The sequence below is a fragment of the Callithrix jacchus genome, chromosome 4, assembly GCF_049354715.1.
Source record: "Callithrix jacchus isolate 240 chromosome 4, calJac240_pri, whole genome shotgun sequence".
Taxonomy (NCBI): domain Eukaryota; kingdom Metazoa; phylum Chordata; class Mammalia; order Primates; family Cebidae; genus Callithrix; species Callithrix jacchus.
This window is the reverse complement of record NC_133505.1, coordinates 31,103,120-31,123,373: the sequence shown is the minus strand read 5'-3', so window position 1 is coordinate 31,123,373 and position 20,254 is coordinate 31,103,120. Positions and strand designations below refer to the sequence as shown.

General features: G+C 36.7%; 1 protein-coding gene across 4 annotated transcripts in view; it reads right to left on the bottom strand.

The window, feature by feature from the left end:
- The window catches only part of EXOC2 (exocyst complex component 2), a 227,262-nt gene that overhangs the window by 116,562 nt on the left and 90,446 nt on the right, over positions 1 to 20,254 (bottom strand). For all 4 annotated transcript variants that reach the window (XM_054253780.2, XM_078368461.1, XM_035295152.3 and 1 more), the window contains 4 exons: positions 12,836 to 12,916; positions 4,017 to 4,162; positions 3,797 to 3,878; positions 2,941 to 3,043 (listed from right to left, as the gene is read on the bottom strand). In XM_054253780.2, the coding sequence (XP_054109755.1) occupies positions 2,941 to 3,043; positions 3,797 to 3,878; positions 4,017 to 4,162; positions 12,836 to 12,916 (412 nt within the window). The remainder of the gene's footprint in view (positions 1 to 2,940; positions 3,044 to 3,796; positions 3,879 to 4,016; positions 4,163 to 12,835; positions 12,917 to 20,254) is intronic.

Below are 20,254 nucleotides of genomic sequence, written 5' to 3'. Positions count from 1 at the left end.
TGGTTATTAAGGTAAAGGAGTTTATAAAAGTTTTACGAAGCAAGATAAAGTTGTTCTCTTAGAAATTCTAGACTCAGTTCAAAGTATGATAACTTGTGCCAGTCTCTTCAAATAAGTTTCTTGTTTTCTTTTGGTATGCAGCTAAAAATAAGTAGTTTCATTTCGAAGCTCTTTGTTTAGAATATGATACATGTTATTGCCATTTCTTTTAAAACTGCATATTAAGAACATTTTTTAAAAGGCTTTTTAGATTAAAAAGCAATGTAAAGAACATTAATTATAATGAACACAGGCTCAGTATTTTAAAATTTAAGAATTAAGGAAATTTTTAGTCAGATTAGGATAAGATCACACCACTATGGAAAGAAGTATGCAGAGTTTTGCTTCCTGCTGGCATTAAGACAGAATAAGGGGAGGGAGGAGAACCAGGATGGTTGAAATTAGATAGTCAATGATACTAGAAAAAATCGTGAACAATAGCAAGACAATACAGTGCTAATCTGATTTTCACTTGTACCATGCATAACTTGGACTACAAAAGAAAACTAATACATTTTTGTTCATAATAAAGCTATCTCTAGTCCTACTTGGTGTTCATAAATGTCAAAGTCCAACAGATATTTGGCCTAGTTCTCATCTTATTCTATTTCTTAGTGACTAAAAATTTAATTTAAAAAATGTAACAATTGTTCAGTGTCTTCTCAAAGCAACATAAATAAAATAATCATTAAAAAATACATAAAACTATTGTTGACTTGTTTATATTTCTGCTCTTTTGCCTTTAAGATGACAGGAGAAAAGGTAGTTAAAAGGCTATTTAAAAGAATCTTTTTTGCCACCACCACCTTTTAAAGGATATCCAGTAAGTTAAATAGTCATAACAACTACACATGAGTTACAGTAACTCACAACATAAAGAATTTGCACATTCAATAATATTTAACACATTACTGGGCAGGTTTAAAATAACAAGTGTAAACCGGTTAGAAATACACAAAGCACACACAGTGAAGGAACAGAGGGGAAAACAGCAGCCTCAGGACGTCTGACACTACCCAGCTGCGTGTCCTGGACACAACGCTCAACCTCCCTGGAACTCTGTAGCTTTCTAGGTAGAAATGAAGCAGTTGGATAACTGAAGTGTGGTTTATTTCCAGGTTTAAATTTCTAGGAGTCTGCAAACCAGGAAAATCCCCCATATACATTCTTTCTTATGGAGGCAGCTTAGAGAGAAGCAAGGGTAGGCTCTAGAGCCACACCTTGTCACTGTGTGTGCTGGGCAAGCTTAAGTGTCTTTACCTGTACAATGGGCACCACACAAGCATCCTTTCATGGCGGTGATTAGGATTAGAGTAGATATGCAGAACACATCTTGCCCAGTGCCGGAGCTTGCAACACACGTGCAGGGGTGGCAGCATGCAATCACACAGCCCTCTCTTTATCCCACCGCCAGTGCCTCTGCTTGCTTCCTCCTGGGCAATACTAGTGTGCTACCAGTGACAATGGCTCATACTCCTGCCGTACGCCTTATAGATCCTTTCCCTGTTCACAACTGCATACACAGCAGCTTTCAGGCCAAACCCTCTCTCCAAGACAGTCTTTTTTTTTTTTTTTTTTCCCAGAGACAGGATCTTGCTGTCACCCAGAGTCGAGTACAGTGGCATGATCACATCTCACTGCAGCCTCAAACCCCTGGGCTCAAGAGATCCTACTGCCTCAGTCTCCTGAGTAGCTGTGATGACAGGTGTGCATCCCCACATCTGGTTAATTTTTGATTTTTTTTGTAGAGACGAGGTTTCATTATGTTGCCCAGGCTAGTCTTAAACTCTTATAGACTCAAGCAATCCTGCCTTGGCCTCCCAAAGTGCTGGAATCACAGATGTGAGCCACCATGCCAGTTCCTGAGACATTATTTTCAAAGGTCACATGGGGACCACAGCTAAATTCATAAATACACTGTCTATCATTTTATAACCACTGAATATTCAATAAACTTCATGAATTCAAGAGGAAAACCATTAAATCTGTAAAATAACCTGTTCTGAGAACAAAGGCCATACTCAAAAAATCCCAGTAGAAAATGAAATTAATATTTTTAATACAGATATAAAAAATCTAAACTTTATATGCTTTGTCTCCAAATCCTGACATAAACTACATGTATATAAAATTTTCTGATGACATTTTATGTGCTCAGTGCTGTATTAAATCCTTAAATGTATTTCTGATTATCTTTGCAACTATCCTGAGATGCAGATTTGAGTACCAGGTCAATTTCACAGATGAAGAAACTAAAAAACAGAACTCAAGTTAGTTGCCCAAAGTCAACAGCTAGTCCTATTATGTATACCAGTTTTCTATAAGTCCTTCTCTTCATATCCTGTGACATTTACCACTCTTAACATTACTGTAATTTTTTTTTTAAAGTATGCTCACTTAGTGACTTTTATTTCTCTATCACTGACACTGAAGGCTTGGAAGTCAAACAGCTATTCAAGGCTAAAACCTTGCAGGATTTACTCTGCTGTTAAACAACAACACATTCTTGTGGCATAATGCATTTCCCATCCAGTGTGTGACAGTATTCAGCTTTAAGCCACACAAGGAGCCCCAATTTCACAAAATGTGGGTACCCAAACCATCCCACTAGGTGAGGTAACCCTTGCTCAGCAGGAGGAAGAGGTAACTAAGCAAACGGGCTACTTTTCCTTTCTCCCAAATGGCAGAGTTTTCTTAAAAAGTAACTCAATAACTACTCCCAAGGCCATTAGTATTCAAAAGAATTTTGGTATCCTACTCCAGGTACCCCTAAATTTCTGCTATTTGTCTTCCCTTTCACCATTTCATCAATATCCTAAAGTCCCTCAAATTAGCCTTAAGGGTTACATCTAGTACCAAAGAGATATATGTGATTCCACAAAACTTTTGCAGAAGATTTACCTTATGTAACGTTTTTGGTCATGTAAGGTTGATGGTGTCTCAAGCAATTTATCCAGAAGTAATTCTCTTAAAGCTTCAATCCTTGTTTCTACTTCAGCATAATCTATTTAAAAAGAAAAGAATATGCAAGATTTACAGAATGGAAATTTAAAATCAAATTTCAGAAAGCAAAATAGTAGTTGCTTTTGTGGGGTAGAGGCTGATTAAGATAGAGGCCCCAGGGCCCTGTCTAGAATGATCAGAACACTATCTCGGGTGTAGGTTACAAGGGTGTATGCATTTGTCGCAACTCACGGACCTCTAACAGGTAACATTTCACTGCATTTTACCACAATAAAAAAAAATTTAGTTTTCTGAGTCCTTACAACTTTCATTTTTGAATTTAATAAGGCCCTGTGATATTTCTCCTGGTGGATAAGGCTTTAACCAAAGAGCATTTTAAACTTTTCTATTTTTCTGTAACGCTAGCATTAAAAATAATTTCAAAAGTTGTTGTGTTTCCTTTAAATGAGTTAGAATTCGTAAGTCTACTGGTCTCTCTGAAGACGTAAGATTAAAATGTAAGTTTCCAACTCTACAAAATATTTGTCATTGATTCTTTCCAGTAAACTAAGAGTTTTTAATAGCGTTATGACAAACAAATGGCAAAGAACGTCCTAGACTAACCTATCGTTGTAGTTTTCATTTTCACTATATATCAAACAAGAAAAGTCATACTGTTATTTTTGAAGTAATTGTTAGAAAGAGCCCCATATAAACAAAAACTAAAACTCTTATAACATTCTTTGCAGAACACATTCCACATTCTTCCTATAAAAGGAAAGTAGAAGATCTAAAAGTAATAAACAAATCTTACATTTCTTGAAAACTTGCACCTCCGTTTTCCCAAATAGTGACTTGGCCTTTTCATAATCATTAATAACCACATCATAATCACCCTTTAAAATAAAGAAACATTTTGAAAACTGGTAGTAATGCAAAATGAAGACATTTGGTTAATATAAAAAACATTTTTAAATATCTTAAAAATATATGACATCTATAACCATATGTACATAAATAAATATGGACTCTACCTTTTGAATATTCCTTTCAATATTTAGAGGAAGGTTGAAAAGAAACTTAAATCGCTGAAGCACATTGAGTGCATTTCTAGTGGAATCTGCCTTGTCTTTCCGACCTAATACTTCTTGAAACAATGTGTCCGCAGTATTACTTGCTCCTATTTTAAAGGGAGGAAAGGAGACTTAGATGAAAGCTGATTTTAATCAGAAAATGTGTAACTGGGAACTAGAAACAAAATATTAAGACTGTTATTATAGCTTTACATTAAAACTCAATAGAAGGTTTTTAAGGTTAGCTATATCAGAGATCTTCTATAGTTTGCTAAAATAAAATTTCCATTTTGCCTAAGTCTTTTCATATGTTAAGAATGGTATCCAATATAAAAACAAACATATTTACCATGGCCAAATAAATTTTCTAATGTGAACCTACATTTATTTTCGTTAATCTTCTAAATTTTGTAGCAATTGTGGGCACCTAGGTTATTTCAGAACTTCATACAATGGAGAAAAACACACAGATATCCATGTGTGTGCATACACATGTACATGAGCTAAATTCTGTGGACTCAGTATCTACATATGGGATAATAAACAAAACAAGAAAAATCATTCTCAGAAAAGTTGAACAAAAGAACTATTTAAAACTAATTCTATTTCTTGCCAGAATCATCTCTATGTAGCAAGCAAAGAAAATTACATAAGCAATTTACAAATAATAAACGTCAAGGCACCATCATGAATATTTTTTCAATCAGCTAATTCTTATAAAAGTATACATGAACTGCATATTTCCTAAGTCTTTTTATTTTTACCTAAAAGATCCCAAACTAAATGAATCACTGTAATGAAAGAGCACCTTTATCTAAAGGAAAATTTGCTGTGTACAAAAATAGTTTTGCAACTTGTAAATTAGTTTTAATTAGTCACAACGAAAGGAGAGAAAAAAGATAAACTGTTTTCGGTTGTTTGATCACTGCTTGTAAAAAGTTTCTACATTATCTGGTCTAGTGACTATACTTTAAGCAAAGATGAAAAAATTGCCTCAGTCTCACTGGGTGGCTTGCATGCCATATTCTCTAGTGCACACTGTGGGTGGCCTGATCCTGTTAAAAGTCGTCTTTGTAACATGATTGTTTTATCTAAATAATGTTTAAATTCTGTTGAAATTTTAAAGGCCTGATATAAAAACTTTGTTTTGTCAAGATAACTGTTTGCACCACATGCTATTTAATGTAGAATGTTACATTTCTATTATAAGATGAGAAAAAATACATTACCTTCTTGCCACCAAACCATATAATGGAGTCTAAATTAATATTTGAAATCTGATTAGAGTTAAAACTTTTTTTGTCAAAGAAAATTATTTTAAAGTATTTATCATTTAAAAAATAAAAACTTCATGAATTGAGGCTCATAAATGAATAGATATGTAAAGGGGACTGAATGTTTTTGAAAGGTTAATTACTTATATGTTAGGTTTGGATGTTAAATAACCAAGCGCCATTTGAAAAAAATTTTTTACTTGTTTTTAGTATAATGAAATTTGGGGCAAAAAGTATGTGAGCTCAAATTTAGATTTTTCTCCTTTTATTTTTAAAGGGGTAAAACATTATCAACTATTAACTTTAACTCCTCTAAAAAGTATGAAAACAAGTGCAGCAAGAAAACCTACTCATAAGTAAATAAAATATAGACATATAGAAAAATTTATATGCAGAAATTAAAACTATAAAATTTCAAGTTTATGTATGCCAAAATATATGTATTTATATGTGGAGAATTTTAATTTATGCAAATACTTGAGAAATTATAAGTTATGAGATCATAATTTTTAGAGATAACATCTGTCTATACATTATTATTCTGTTGTAAATGTTATTGTATTCACAATAAAAGTTCCTAATTCTGATTATTAGATAATATATTCAGTAATAAAATACATGAGAGCAGTGAAACCAACATTTGTGCAAATAGATAAAAATCACCAGCAGCTCACAAAATGCATTTTATGTCTTTCTTCTCTAGGGCTACTAATAAGAAAATAAAACTATTAAAGAAAAGGGGTGCTCTTCATATGTGAGGCTGATGTCACAGATAATGCCACCAGAAAGGCATCAACAAAGGTCATCTCATAAAAATCCCCATGTGCTAATCCACACACATTCTCACACCAAGAACACCCAATTTTAAGGCAGCTGGTGGGGTCTGAATATCAGTGTACAACCACAGAACAAGTCTAACTGGAGTGGATGGCCATGACTTTGGCCTCATAGGCTACAGAGCAAACCTTCATCGACATTTGCCAGCCTTGGCCACACCAAGGTCTGGAAATTGGTCCTTTCTCGTCACCCAAAGATGGTCTCCAGGGCCGGGCGCGGTGGCTCACGCCTGTAATCCCAGCACTTTGGGAGGCCGAGACGGGTGGATCACAAGGTCAAGAGATTGAGACCATCCAGGTCAACATGGTGAAACCCCGTCTCTACTAAAAATACAAAAAATTAGCTGGGCATGGTGGCGCGTGCCTGTAATCCCAGCTACTCAGGAGGCTGAGGCAGGAGTATTGCCTGAGCCCAGGAGGCGGAGGTTGCGGTGAGCCGAGATTGCGCCATTGCACTCCAGCCTGGGTAACAAGAGCGAAACTCCGTCTCAAAAAAAAAAAAAAAAAGGTCTCCAACACTAGTGAGTTTGGACAATGACTCTCAACTGTCTCAGTCACACAGGAACTGCAAGAACTAACAGCAATGCTGTTGCAGAAACTGTGGCTGCCGCCAGTGTAGTCGGGTCTGTAGAACAGTGTAATTTTCCTATAGTACAAGATGGGAAGGAAAGTCCAGGTGGCATTACACATCAATCAGTGGAACTCATACCTGCCCAGTGATCTCACATCCTTAACAATGGAAAAAAACATTTTTATATGTGCAGGAACTCCTGTCGTCTAGAAAACCCAATCCTGTAATTCTAATGGTGTCTTCTAATTTCAAGCATGTTCATTTAAAGTAAATATTATGCTTTCTCTTATTTCAAAGTGACCATTTGGTCCCTTCCTTGGTACTGACACTTGAGACAGATCACCGAAGTGATTTCTAATCTGTGCTCTCCTCTTGATGGGAACTGGGGAGGTCAGAGGCAGGATAGAAGTAACACCCCATCACCAGCTGCTCCACCCACCACAGCACAATTTATCCCAGGAATAAGCAAGTTTAATGAGATTAGGTAATGAAACATTAGCGCTCCTGGAAAATTAGGGTAACTCTAAAATGTACAAACTCACAGCAAAACCAGGACTACAAAAGAGACCTAACTACCTCAATTTCAACAGACCAGAAAATGACTAGATAGCTGCTGGCTATACCATAACAATGCTACATGGACAGTATCGTTAACAGTACCATCCCTGACACTCTATGTGGAGTACGCGGAACTGGAACCTGGGGGAAATGAGGAAAGAGCTGACGTCAGCACATACACCTCTCAAGAGCAACAGTCAGCATCTCTTCACATTTAAGTTGAGCTGGCAGCTTGAAACCAACCCTAATGGGAGTATTTACAACTTGGTGGCTGGGAAATGTTAATATTAGGATTAATTTTCTTTCTTTTCTTTCGTTTTTTTTGAATGCCTGTTGTGAAATATTTGCCAGGCAGCCACTAAGTAAATGTCAGTTTCTTTTCCACATCCTGGCTCTTCTCAATATTCCCTGGTGTTCTAAACCCTTAGCTTTCTTCTTTCATTTTGCACATAGTACTTGGGTTAAATCATTCAATCCTGTTCGTTCAACTACCATCTTTATGCTGGTGACTCCCAAATCTGTGTTTCAAGATGCACCTGCAAACTTAAGACCAATCTTTAAAAATATTGTCACTAGATATACAATAATGACAGCTAATAATGACATGGAGCACTGATGTTACGCTAGGGTGATCCTAAAACCGTCATGTGTGTTAATTCACCTGCACATGCTTATGTCCCTGTAAGGCAGGCACTGTTTTTACCCCCGTTTTATGTTGCAGGAAACTGAGATACAGAGGTTATTCAACTTGCCCAGTGTGATAGTGGGGACATAGTGACTGTCACACAGGCAAGATCCCTGTCAGCATGACCCTCAGGAATCTCAAATTCAGCATGCTGTAAGTTGAACTGAATGTTCTCATCTCTATGCCTCTCCTCATGCCCCAAACATGCTCCTTCATCCATCTGAGGCCAGACTTCTGGAAGTGACCAGTGACTACTTCCTGTTCCTTATATCATATATCAAACCTTCCCTACCCCTTAACCTTTCTCACCTGCCACTCGCTCTACCTTCACTAGCAGCCATGTCACTCTTACATTACTTGATTCCATTGCTACACATGTTACAGCTTACATGGCTTAGCATGACCACCGTCCACTTCTGGCTGCTCTCTCTTCTTGCCTCCGGGGTACTCCCTTCTCATCCATTCTCTCTACAGATGGCAGATAGCTCTTTAAAAATCTCCCATCGTTCCTTATTTAAACTCCTTCAATGGCTCACTATTTGTCTCCAGGATAAAGACAGATTCTACACTACCACACAGCAATTTGGTCATAGGCAGATCCCGTCTACCTGCGGTCACGCGTCTCCTATCTGCACACAGCCACACTGGCCCCTGCTTCCTGGGCGGCAGCCCATCTCCTCTCAGGACTCAGTGCTTCCCTGTCACACGCTGGCCCTGGTGGGACGCACCTGCATCCCTCCACTCAGCTGCCCACTGCCAACCTCTGCTTGTCTACTTACTGCTCCTCTCTTAGGGCTCCTGGAGCCCTCCCATGGTATTCTCTGCACTCAACTTTTTGGCTTGCTGCCCCTTTTGTGGGCTCTAGCCACACCTGAGTACTCCCACCAGAGCAGTATTATCACACCATCATTTGATCACCTGAATATGTGTCTGCATTTTGATTCGGTTGTAATCTCTAGAAGTAAAGTACAAATTTTATTTTTATAACCCTAGGATAAAACAAACATGTGCTCAATAAACGTTTACAGAGGAAGGCCTAAAAATTGCTCTCTGAATCAATGATCAGTATTCTTACCACTAAGAGAGGTAGTACAACACCCCATGGGCAGGCCTTGCTTTGCACAGCATGCAAGACTGTGATAATGGCTGTGCAAGCTAAAACCCAGCATGACGATCTAATAATCAATGGGAAAATTACATTTGTTCTGTGATACCCAAAAATTCTGTTGAAACATTAAAAACTTATTTACTGTTGGTTATGAATGAATAACAATATTTTTAAAGTATAACTAATATGTAATATATAATTTAAAACATCAGAAACAAAAAACATCAGAAACATTTAAAATTAATGTGTTATATTTCTAAACTTATCAGTAGTGCTTACCTTATTTTTTGTTGTAAAATTTACAATATGAATCAAGCTTCTTTTCTGTGCTCTGACAGATTTAACAGATTACCCTGCTTCTTTTTAAGTGTGAATCAACTTCTGACATTTTTTCCTTTCCACTGTCCACATCATGAAACATCTCTGAGGCTCTCTGAGCATTACTTCCTTTGGGACACCTCATGCTTTTCCTCACTCTTCTTCACCTATGTTGGTAAGCTCCCCTCCACCAAATTACTCGAGTCTCCAACGGCACAGGCCCACATCCCCACAGTCAGCCATTCCTTCTGTCACTCTCCACTTGTTGGATTTGCATTTCACTTCCAGTGTGAGAGCTTTTCAATTTTTGATACACGTTCATCCTTATTGGCCAGTCCCTTCCCTATCATCCATTTTTGTAAAACGTCAGTAGGGTTTATCACTGGGAGATAAGGAGGCAGCACAACTGCATGATTTTCTGTCTGCTGATAGCTGGTAACAGATGCACAGTGACCGTCTCTGGTGGCCTTGAAGGAGGCAGTGTGGCTGCTCATCTAGAGCATCTGTCATTTACACAGTGTCCTGTGAATGAAAGAGCTGGAGGGAAACTGTGCTTTATGCAGCTGTGGTGAGTGCCTGTGGGAACTATAGTCCTGTGTGGTGTTGCTAGGGGACAGCTGTTATGAACTGAACCACAGTGACTGAAACCTGTGCCTATCAAAACCACATACACAGCACGGCCTGCCTGCAGTTCAAAGCAAAGTCTGGAGCCAGACTTCTGGATATAAATTGCAGCTCTGCTACTTACTATTCACATAACCTTAACGTGGCTCAATTCATCTTCTGGGTTTTAGTTTTTTCATCAATAAAAATGAAGATAATAGCACAAACCTTAAAGGGTTGTTTTGAGGACTAAATATTACCTAGATTGTTTCGAGCAACACTTGCTCTGTCTAATATAGTAACTACTAGCCACACCAGACTATTTCAATTTAAAATTGTATTAATTAAAATTAAATAAAAATTTAAAATTCATTTTTTCAGCTGTATTAGTCACATTGGAAGTGCTCGGTAGCTACATTTTCATCATCATAGAAATTCTATTGAACAGTGCTGTTCTATACACTTGAAAGAGTGTATAGAACAGAGTTGAAGATGTGAATTTGACATAAATAAACTAATAGTCATCACTGGCTTGAAATCAAGAAAAAGTTACTAAGTTCAAACACAAACATGAGAAACATGTATCATGAAAACAAAAAATAATTTCAATAAAAAGTGTCAAAAATGGATAAACTCTGAATAAATGACCTAAGTTTCTTGCAGCCAACAGTACCCTTTTGACATTTAGCTTAATAGTCAGAAAAACTGTCCAAATGTCTTTTAAAAAAATTATCTTTTAAAAAAACTAAATACCCATATACATTAGTATATAGTTATACACAAGGTAAAAAGCATTAGTAAGAGTCAAAGTGAACTAAATTACACTCGAACTCATTTATTCTTCATTTCCTTTCTAAAATAAATGAAATTTTCAACAGAGTGGACTGAATTTTCCTGACTCTAATTCTGTGTATTCACTCGTTCCTCAGTAGTGAAGTCCCGGGTAACTACAGACCCGCCTGGGCAGGCCTCTCTCAGGGCCAGAGCTGCATCCCCCGGCTTTGTTCCCAGGCTGGCTTAGCAGAGGACTTGACACAACCAGAGTTAAATAAACATTTGTCAAGTTGACCTGAATTAGGAAAAACATATCCTAGGATAGCAAACATCAACATCATATTGTGAAAGAATGTTTCTGAAAACAAGGGAATTCTTATAAAGAAATATATTTTAGGGAAATTTTAATACCAAAAAGCCCTGACGAATGGTCTCATAAAGAAGTGACCATTTATTAAGCTGAACTTTATCCAAAACGAGGAAACTTCAATAGAAAGTTAATACGACACTTTTCTGGAAAAAATTCACGGTTATAAAGGAATATATGGAAAAAGTCAATTTTTAATACCCCATGTCCCAAAGGACAATTTCTCAAACTACTTCTTTAAAGAAAAAAAAAAATCACATTACCACACTACACTCTATGCTAAGCCTAACATATGAAGCAGACCCTAGAATTTCCCAGACCTGAACAAGGATCTCTTTTACTGATACCATGATATATACCATGTCAACGGTTTCTACAAGCCACCTTTAAAAATTACTGAAGTAACTGTGTTTTTCTGTACAGAGATCATAGTCTGATAATTTCTCCAGGGCAAATAACATCCTTGAGTAGAAACTATCTTTCCCTTCCAAGACCTTAAAATGTGACTAAGATAATACAGAAACAGCTTCAATAAGTATGAGTGGAATTAAGAATATCTTCATTTTAACAAAATTGGTGACTTGGTTCTCAAAGATAAAAACAAGGGAAAATCTCAAGGCAATTAAGGAATAATAATCAGAGGAAAAAAATTAAGTGCTGTTAAATTCCTAAGTTTAGAATGAAATCCAAGTACTCAAATTCTACTACCAAGAGAGCAATTCTTTCTAGAAAATGCTTTCTTTTAGGGATTATTCAGGTCTGTGAAACAATATTCACATAAAGGCTCAGAACTTTCCTCCCATGGGACTAACTTAAGCTGGAAGTGCAAAACTAGCTTTATATGGCAGCCCTACATTCACAGAATCTTTAAAGATCTGGTGTGAGGTTTCTTCATTTTTCCAATTATTCTTAACTCTACTTCATGATGAAATTGTATGTTATATTTAAAAATAAGGAGATTCCTATGGGCATTCATATCAATCATAAACTACAGGTGTGAAAAGAGGATGATTCATTTTTAAGCCACTAATATCATAGTAAGAATTAATTCATCTGACAAATTTATTCCAAATCAATAGAAGTAGCAGCTGGGAACTGGAATGTCAGAAAAAAGACAGACAAGGGAGGTGGACAGGACTCAAAACTTTGCACATGTCCATTTTCCCTGGGCCTATAATTTTTATAAAATATCTTAGATTTAGACATATTCTTAAATAGCCAGCTGCCTTAATTTTTTTTTTTGGAAAAAGGCAAGGTATATACAAATAATGACACCTAGGAACCTGTTATTCTCCTGGAAGAGGTTATTTGCGTTAACACTGAGCGACACCTGATGACGGCTCCTCCAGGTCTCCAGTCAACGACAATCCTGCCTACTGCTTCAGTGCTTTCTTAGCTTTTAAGATGCTGTTTATATGCTGGTTGGTTTTATGGTAGCAAACTTTATTTCTTAAGAAATATATTGGATTGTTTCAAATTGTGATTTCTCATAAATAAAATGCAAGCAGAAAGAGAATATTCATTTTCAATGTATCTATTCCCCTTTGTGTTCATTAAATCATTACTATTTAGAAATAAATACTACAATGCAACTTACTGCCTTGTCCCGTGATATGAGGTCCAAGAATTATTTTAAAGCATGTCGTAAAGTCCACAAATAGTTCTGGGTAGTAGGACAAAACTTACTGTTCAGAACATTCTCCAGTTTCTGCGTCATGGATCCTTCTACTTTTTCCGTTCCATCTGCTTCTAGTTTTTGATGGATGGCTAGAAAAAAAAAACCGAGTTAAAATGTAGGCCATTTTAGGGTGGAGATACATTATATCACAATGACATTTTTAAACAGCTTTTTAAAATGTTCGTATTATTTTCACTGCTGAAAAGGAACAAAAAACATGCTACCCCGTACAAGGTATGCAGCAGACACCAGTCTTAATTTATTCAGTTTAACACCATTAAAATAGTAACTAACAGCCAGCCAGGCACAGTGGCACAAGCCTGTAATCCCAGAACTTTGAGAGGCAATGGTGGGCAGATCACAAAATCAATAGGAATACTTTTATACTGTTGGTGGGAGTGTAAATTAGTTCAACCTTTGTGGAAGACAGTGTGGCGATTCCTCAAGGACCTACACATAGAAATTCCATTTGACCCAGCAATCCCATTACTGGCTACTATAACCAAAGGATTACAAATCATTCTACTATAAGGACACATGCACACGAATGTTCACTGCAGCACTGTTTACAATAGCAAAGACTTGGAACCAACCCAAATGCCCGTTGATGATAAACTGGACAGGGAAAATGTGGCACATATATACCATGGAATACTATGCAGCCATAAAAAACAATGAGTTCATATCTTTTGTAGGGACATGGATGAACCTGGAAACCATCAACTGGACAGGGAAAATGTGGCACATATATACCATGGAATACTATGCAGCCATAAAAAACAATGAGTTCATGTCCTTTGTAGGGACATGGATGAACCTGGAAACCATCATTCTCAGCAAACTGACACAAGAACAGAAAATCAAACACCGCATGTTCTCACTCATAGGTGGGTGTTGAACAATGAGAATACATGGACACAGGGAGGGGAGCACTACACACTGGGGTTTGTTGGGGCAAAATAGGGGAGGGACAGAGCGGAGTGGGGAGTTGGGCAAAGATAGCATGGGGAGAAATGCCAGATATATGTGATGGGGAGGAAGGCAGCAAATCACACTGCCATGCGTGTACCTATGCAGCAATCTTGCATGTTCTTCCCATGTACCCCAAAACCAAATGCAATAATAAAAAAAGAGAGAGAGAGAATGAGACTATCCTGGCTAACATGGTAAAACCCCATCTCTACTAAAAATACAAAAATGAGCTAGGCATGGTGGTGCGTACCTGTACTCCCAGCAACTTGGGAGGCTGAGGCAGGAGAATAACCTAAACTCAGGAGGCAGAGGTTGCAGTGCACCAAGATCGTGCCACTGCACTCTAGCCTGGCAACAGAGCAAGACTCCATCTCAAAAAAAAAAAAAAAGGTACCTAACACACATAATCATCTGTCTTCAAGACTGTGAAAACAGTTGAATTGAAAAAGAAAAGGGAGAACTGAGGCGTCCTGGGTCTCATTACCATTGGCTGAGTGTCTACAATCTGAAAATCCCACATGCTCCAAAATCTGAAACTTGAAGCACCCACATGACATTGAAAGGAAATGTTCATTAGAGCACTTCATATTTCCGATGTTTAGATTTGGGATGCTCAACCAGTAACTATGTAATGCAAATATTTAAAAATCCGCAAAAGTCTGAAATCTGAAACACTGCTGGGTCCCAAGCATTTCAGATAATTGGCCAGAAAATTCTGAGTAAATTTGGTATTCAAATGCACTATGAATAGATCCTCAATGCCTGCTAATGTTTATCTCTCTGCTCCTTTTAATTGGGGTTATTTATGATCTTGTTATTTTTTATCTTTTTTTTATTTCAGTAAGCCACCTCAAATTTTCTTTGAAATTCTAAAATAAACAGACTGCTCCTCTATCAAAAAAATACATTCAGAGAAAGAAAAAGAAATATATTTGAGAAGAAAAAAAACCTAGCTACTGTAGTTTGTCTTGATTGACTCAGAGTGAAGAGAAAGTAATTTCTGCAATGTTTCAAAATGAATTGTGTGGTAACAGTGACATAAAATGTTTCTATACACCAAAGCTGAAACTTGGGTTCAACCTACTAAACGAAACAGAAAGGAACATCCTTCCCTAGCAAGGAATCTTTGTAGTACTTATGCCTAAGTATTATAAAGATCAACTGGAGAGAGTTCTATGGTATATGTTAGCAGGTATGCTCTCCCTCCTTGTTTAAATGCCGCTGTGATGTTCTGACTGTTCTGGTGGAGAAGGATGCCTGGCACACGCTGCAGCTTCACTGAGCAGGCACTGTGCTGAGATGTCACACCCTATAGTAGCCCTGCTCCACATGTTGCTTTCCAAGTCAAAATTAGCATGAAAGGAAATCATGCAGCCACATTTTCTGATGTTGACAAAACCCATCACTGATGAGCAGGTCAAGATGAGGTGACCCTGGTCCCCCAGTTCAGTTTACAGCCCTTTTTGTGACAGAGCAACTACCTCCACCCATCGCCACCACGGCAACACCAACTGTCAAGCTGTCAGCCAAGCATGAGGACTGAGAGACACTGGGATCTGATAAAGGCAATCCTATTTTCCAGAAAATTAAACCAAATAACCCAATGTCTGGTTCACTTGACCTTTTATTTTCTCTGAAAACATTTTTGAGTAGAATAACTCAATAAGCAACTTGGTACATGATCACAGGTTTGTTATTGTTTCTAATCTATTAAAACTTAAATATGTGAAGCAGTAGAACATTACAAGTTTGTATCTGAGAAACAAAAAACATATGTATAATAGTACTTCTTAAAGAAAAATCAAAGTTATACAAAGATTGCCTATTAGTTCACTATAATTATTTGATCATTTTAATGCTTAAATAAAATGTAGATGTCAAATTTGCAATTTCAATAAAAAATATGTAATACCCATCCAAGCATTTATGTAAATGCCATTGTTAAACAGGGCACCAAGGAATGATATTTGCATAGGGCATTATCTAAAGCATCCAGTGTTGGGCAGAGAAGCATATAAATACTCTAACCATTCTATGTTAATGCTAGCCTATGCAAAACAGGAATATTTAAGCCAGATCACAGATGAGCAAACTATTGCTATGAGGAACCAAACAGTAAATACTTTAGGCTTTGTGGGCCACATATGGACTTTATCACATATTCTTCTTCTTTTGTTGTTTTTAGAAACCCTGAGAAAACACAGTCATGCTTAGCTCCTGGCCTGTAGGAAGGCTGTGGCCTAATTTGGCTCACAGCCTGACCTCTGAAGAGGGTTATATTTATTAAAGCAGGATAAAATGAAGGGTTTGTGTAAGATGCATTAGTATTTTAAGTTGAAAAAGAGCCCTTCAAACATTTAGTTTCTATTTCTTATTTTACCAAACTTTTGTCAGAATAGATAAATCATATATAAATTATACCCAAATTGGCTAAGTAATCTGTGATTCCTTTTCTTCCCAAATTATACTGAAGAAAATCAATAAATAATAAAATAATTGCAACTATTACACAGAAGACCAACAGGAATGATTCTCACTTAGATAACTGAGTCCCAGAAAACAATACCTACCTGAATTATCTTCATATATAGACACTAATGACAGAATGTGTCAAAAAATCAATTATGGCTCAAGCCACCAATAGTAAGTAGCAGCAATGAAAGGAACAGGGGAAAGAAGACAAAGAAGACAGTGCAGGGAGCAACATGTGTAATTTATTCTGCTTGGGCTTTTTACTCTAGTGTAACATAAACAATATTCATTCATACAGTCCTGACCCACAGTTGTTCTTGAAAGGAGCAAGTGATAAAGTCTATGCCACTAAAAACAAGAGACTGTACAGGTCACTAAATGCACAAGCTCAAGGGGTATTCAGAGAAATTGCCACAAAGGAGGTGCTCAGAGGCACTGAGGGGCTCACGAAGGCCTTTCACGCTACAAGGAGCTCCACAAACCTCACCACCACCCAGGAGGACCAGTGTGAGCAGTATCTGCTAACAACCCACAGGTCAATAACACACTTCAAGGGCACAGAAGGGAATGACAGAGGGAAGGCCATGGAAAAATGAAGTCTGGCGCTAGAAATATTTTTGCAGAATAAATAAAAACACTGTACTAAACATACAAAGGTTGCTATTGGCAGGTGTTATACCAGACACACTTCTTACCAAGTCCTAATGAAAACACCTGTGGAGACACACAGGAAGAAACAAAACTGACAATGGCATAAAAACTTAAAGTTGAATAAAGGCTATGAATGGCATACTGGGTTGAGATGGGACTGAAAAAAAAAAAAAGCAGACCTGGACTAGGTATGAAACAGTCCACTGGATGGAAGTAAAGAATGCAGATGATGTTTAAAAAAAAAAAAGAGCAGAGAAAGGCTCTGATTTGTTGTACCTGTCGCCTATTCCCAACTCTGGAACACAAGCATGGCACGGATCAGAAACACCTTCCAATGTTTCCATAACTATCTTCATGACTACAGTTCTGTTCCTCCATTTTTTTTAATCGCACAGCTCCTTTCCTCTGATAACCATTTAGAGAAAAATTTCCCCACATCCCAGCATGGTAGGGAAACAGAAGAAAACCAATGGGGAGGAGGCGTCCACTGCTGGGCCCCTGAGCAGCTGCTGAGAAACAGAAGTATGCTGGGCAGCATGCAGGGCAGCAGAAGCAAATGAGTGACATTTTTATCCAAGACCATTCAGAGATAAATCATGAATTCTATCTAATGTAAAACAAGAAAAGCTTTGAGAACTGAAGATGTGAGTCAATAGATTCTGAAGGCTCATCAAGTCTTGGCTAAAATGAATGAAAACAGAACCTATATTCCAGTATATCCTGCAAAGGTATTTTTTCTCTCAAAAAAAAAAAAAAATCCAAGGCTAAACAAATACATCTTTTAAACATTTAGGTAGAGGGAAAATGATACAATTTACTCACAAATAATGAAGGATGAAGTTGGCTCAGGATTTTATCTCTAAAACACTAAAAGTCATTGGATCAATGCCTTCAGAAAATAATTCTCTTACAGCCAAGTGTGTTCATGTATAAAGGCAAGAGGCATTTCTAGACACACAATAATTCAAAAGGTATAGCATAAAAGATGTAACATACTGTTCAAGACAAAAAATTCAAAGACAAGAAAGATTAAATATAAAACATTGGCAATAAAAATTAAAGCCAATTAAGTTTACATGTATATGTACTCTGTATATATATACACATATACAGAGTACACACACACACACATGCATATATACATACGTATATATTTATCACAGTTATATGGTAAATATGTATATATATAGTGTGTGTGTATATATATATTACATGTATATGTATTCTGTATGTGTGTATATATATATATATAGTTGTAAATATATACATATATACATATAACTGTGGTAAATATATATATATACATACATATACATATATACATATTATATGTATACACATACACTATATATATACATATTTACCATATAACTGTGGTGAATATAAAATTAAATGCAAAAGATGAAAAAATAAATCTAAAACCAGAATACTGAAACGGAAAAAGTAAAATAAGCTGGGTCCATAATTTCAAATTTCAAATTAAATTGAGACCAAAAGAAAGGGAAAGGTATGGGAAAAAAGACATGCTAAACTGTTGTCACATATTACAGAAGTCAAGACAATCTATAATAGAATTTTAAAACATTTCTCTCATATCTGCAAATCATATGGTCTATATTGCCAAGAAGAAAAAATGGTAACAAGACAAAAGAAAAAGACATCAGGACAAAAACTTCAATTATGATAAATGTAAATGGCTTCAATCTTTCTATTTAAAAGCAAAGGCTCTCAGAATGGTATTTAAAATAAAAATCCTGCCACATGTAGCAACACAAGACACATGCCAAAAGCAAAATTTCTAAAAGGTTACAAAGAATACTACAAATAATATATCAAGCAAATGCATACAAAAGAAAAGGTATAAAATGTTAGTATTACCTTATTTTTTGCGCATCAAAGAATTTAATCTTGCCCCCAAAAAGACTTGGCCTTTGTCCCTAGGTCCCAGGAAGTAATCTCTAAACTCTTGAAATGTTCTGCCTGATAAGAGTGTCTTTGTTTGCCTGTGGGCCATGGGCCACACTAGACAGTCTAACAATGGAATTTATGGGTGAGGCCTTAGGGTCACTCAGTATCAGCCTGATCTGAGGGAATGGAGATTGAAGTCAGTTATAAAGACCCTTGACCACATCCATGTGACAGGCCCTACTAAAGACTCTGGATCCGACAACAAGGTTTGGATAGCTTCCTTGGATGGAAGGACTCCATGTGTGTTGTCACGTACTGTTACCGGGAAAGTCAGTGCTAACTGCAAGTCCACTGGGAGACTACTGGAAACTCCATGGATGGAATCTTCCTACATCTGCTCCATGAATCTCTATCCTTGGCTGACTATAATCTGCAATTTCCCTGTAATAAACCATAACTCTGAGTACAACAACTTTCACTAAGTTCTGTGAGTGCTTTTAGCGACAACCAAACTGAGGATAATCTTGGGGACTTCTTATAAATATATTATCATCAAGAGAATCTAAACCATCAAAAGTTGCAAAGTAAATACATGCATTACATACAAAGGAAAACTGACAGAATCAAAATTTAAGAAGGAGATCTGTCTGTCATGCTTAGTATAAATAAGCAGGATTTAAAGAATATAATTAATCAGGCATTGATATTATATCAAATAGTGGACCCTGAAGAAAACATGCCCGTCTGTCCTTTTTAATTTTTGGCATACTTATAAAAACTTAATATACATTAAAAAACATATTCTCTGTTCGCAATACTGTAAGAATAGACTATGAAAACAAAAATTTACTATAAACTACTGTCAAGAAGGAAAATTAAAATTGCACATTTTAAAAACACAAAAAAGATATCCCTAAAGAATGAATGTTTAAAAAATGACACAGAACATACAAATACTAAACAGATAATGAAAGGGCCCATACCATGAATTTAAAATAATTTAAAAATTATAATGCAATGCTAATAAAACATGAAAATCTTGATAAAAAAAAATTTCAGGGAAAACAAAGCAAAATAAAGCAGAGACAACAGAGGTTTGAAAAGTGTGTGTGTGTGTGTGTATGTATACACAAGTATGTATCTCTGTCTCACCTGCTGGTTCCCAATTCCCCCTTGAAGCTACTCATGCACTGCAGTGTCTCCTCAGGAGAGACCTCAGACACTAACACACTCCTGCTGCCTGGTGTAACGAAACAAGAAGCACAGTACTAGCTGTGCCTAAAAATGCTGAAAGTGAATCTAATCTAATATCCAATTAGGTAAGTCCGAGCAATATAATGGCAAGAAAAATAAGTTAAATGACACCATGAGGAAGTCATCAGGCAAATTCAGAGTGGGGGATATCTTCCAGGACAAATGACCTT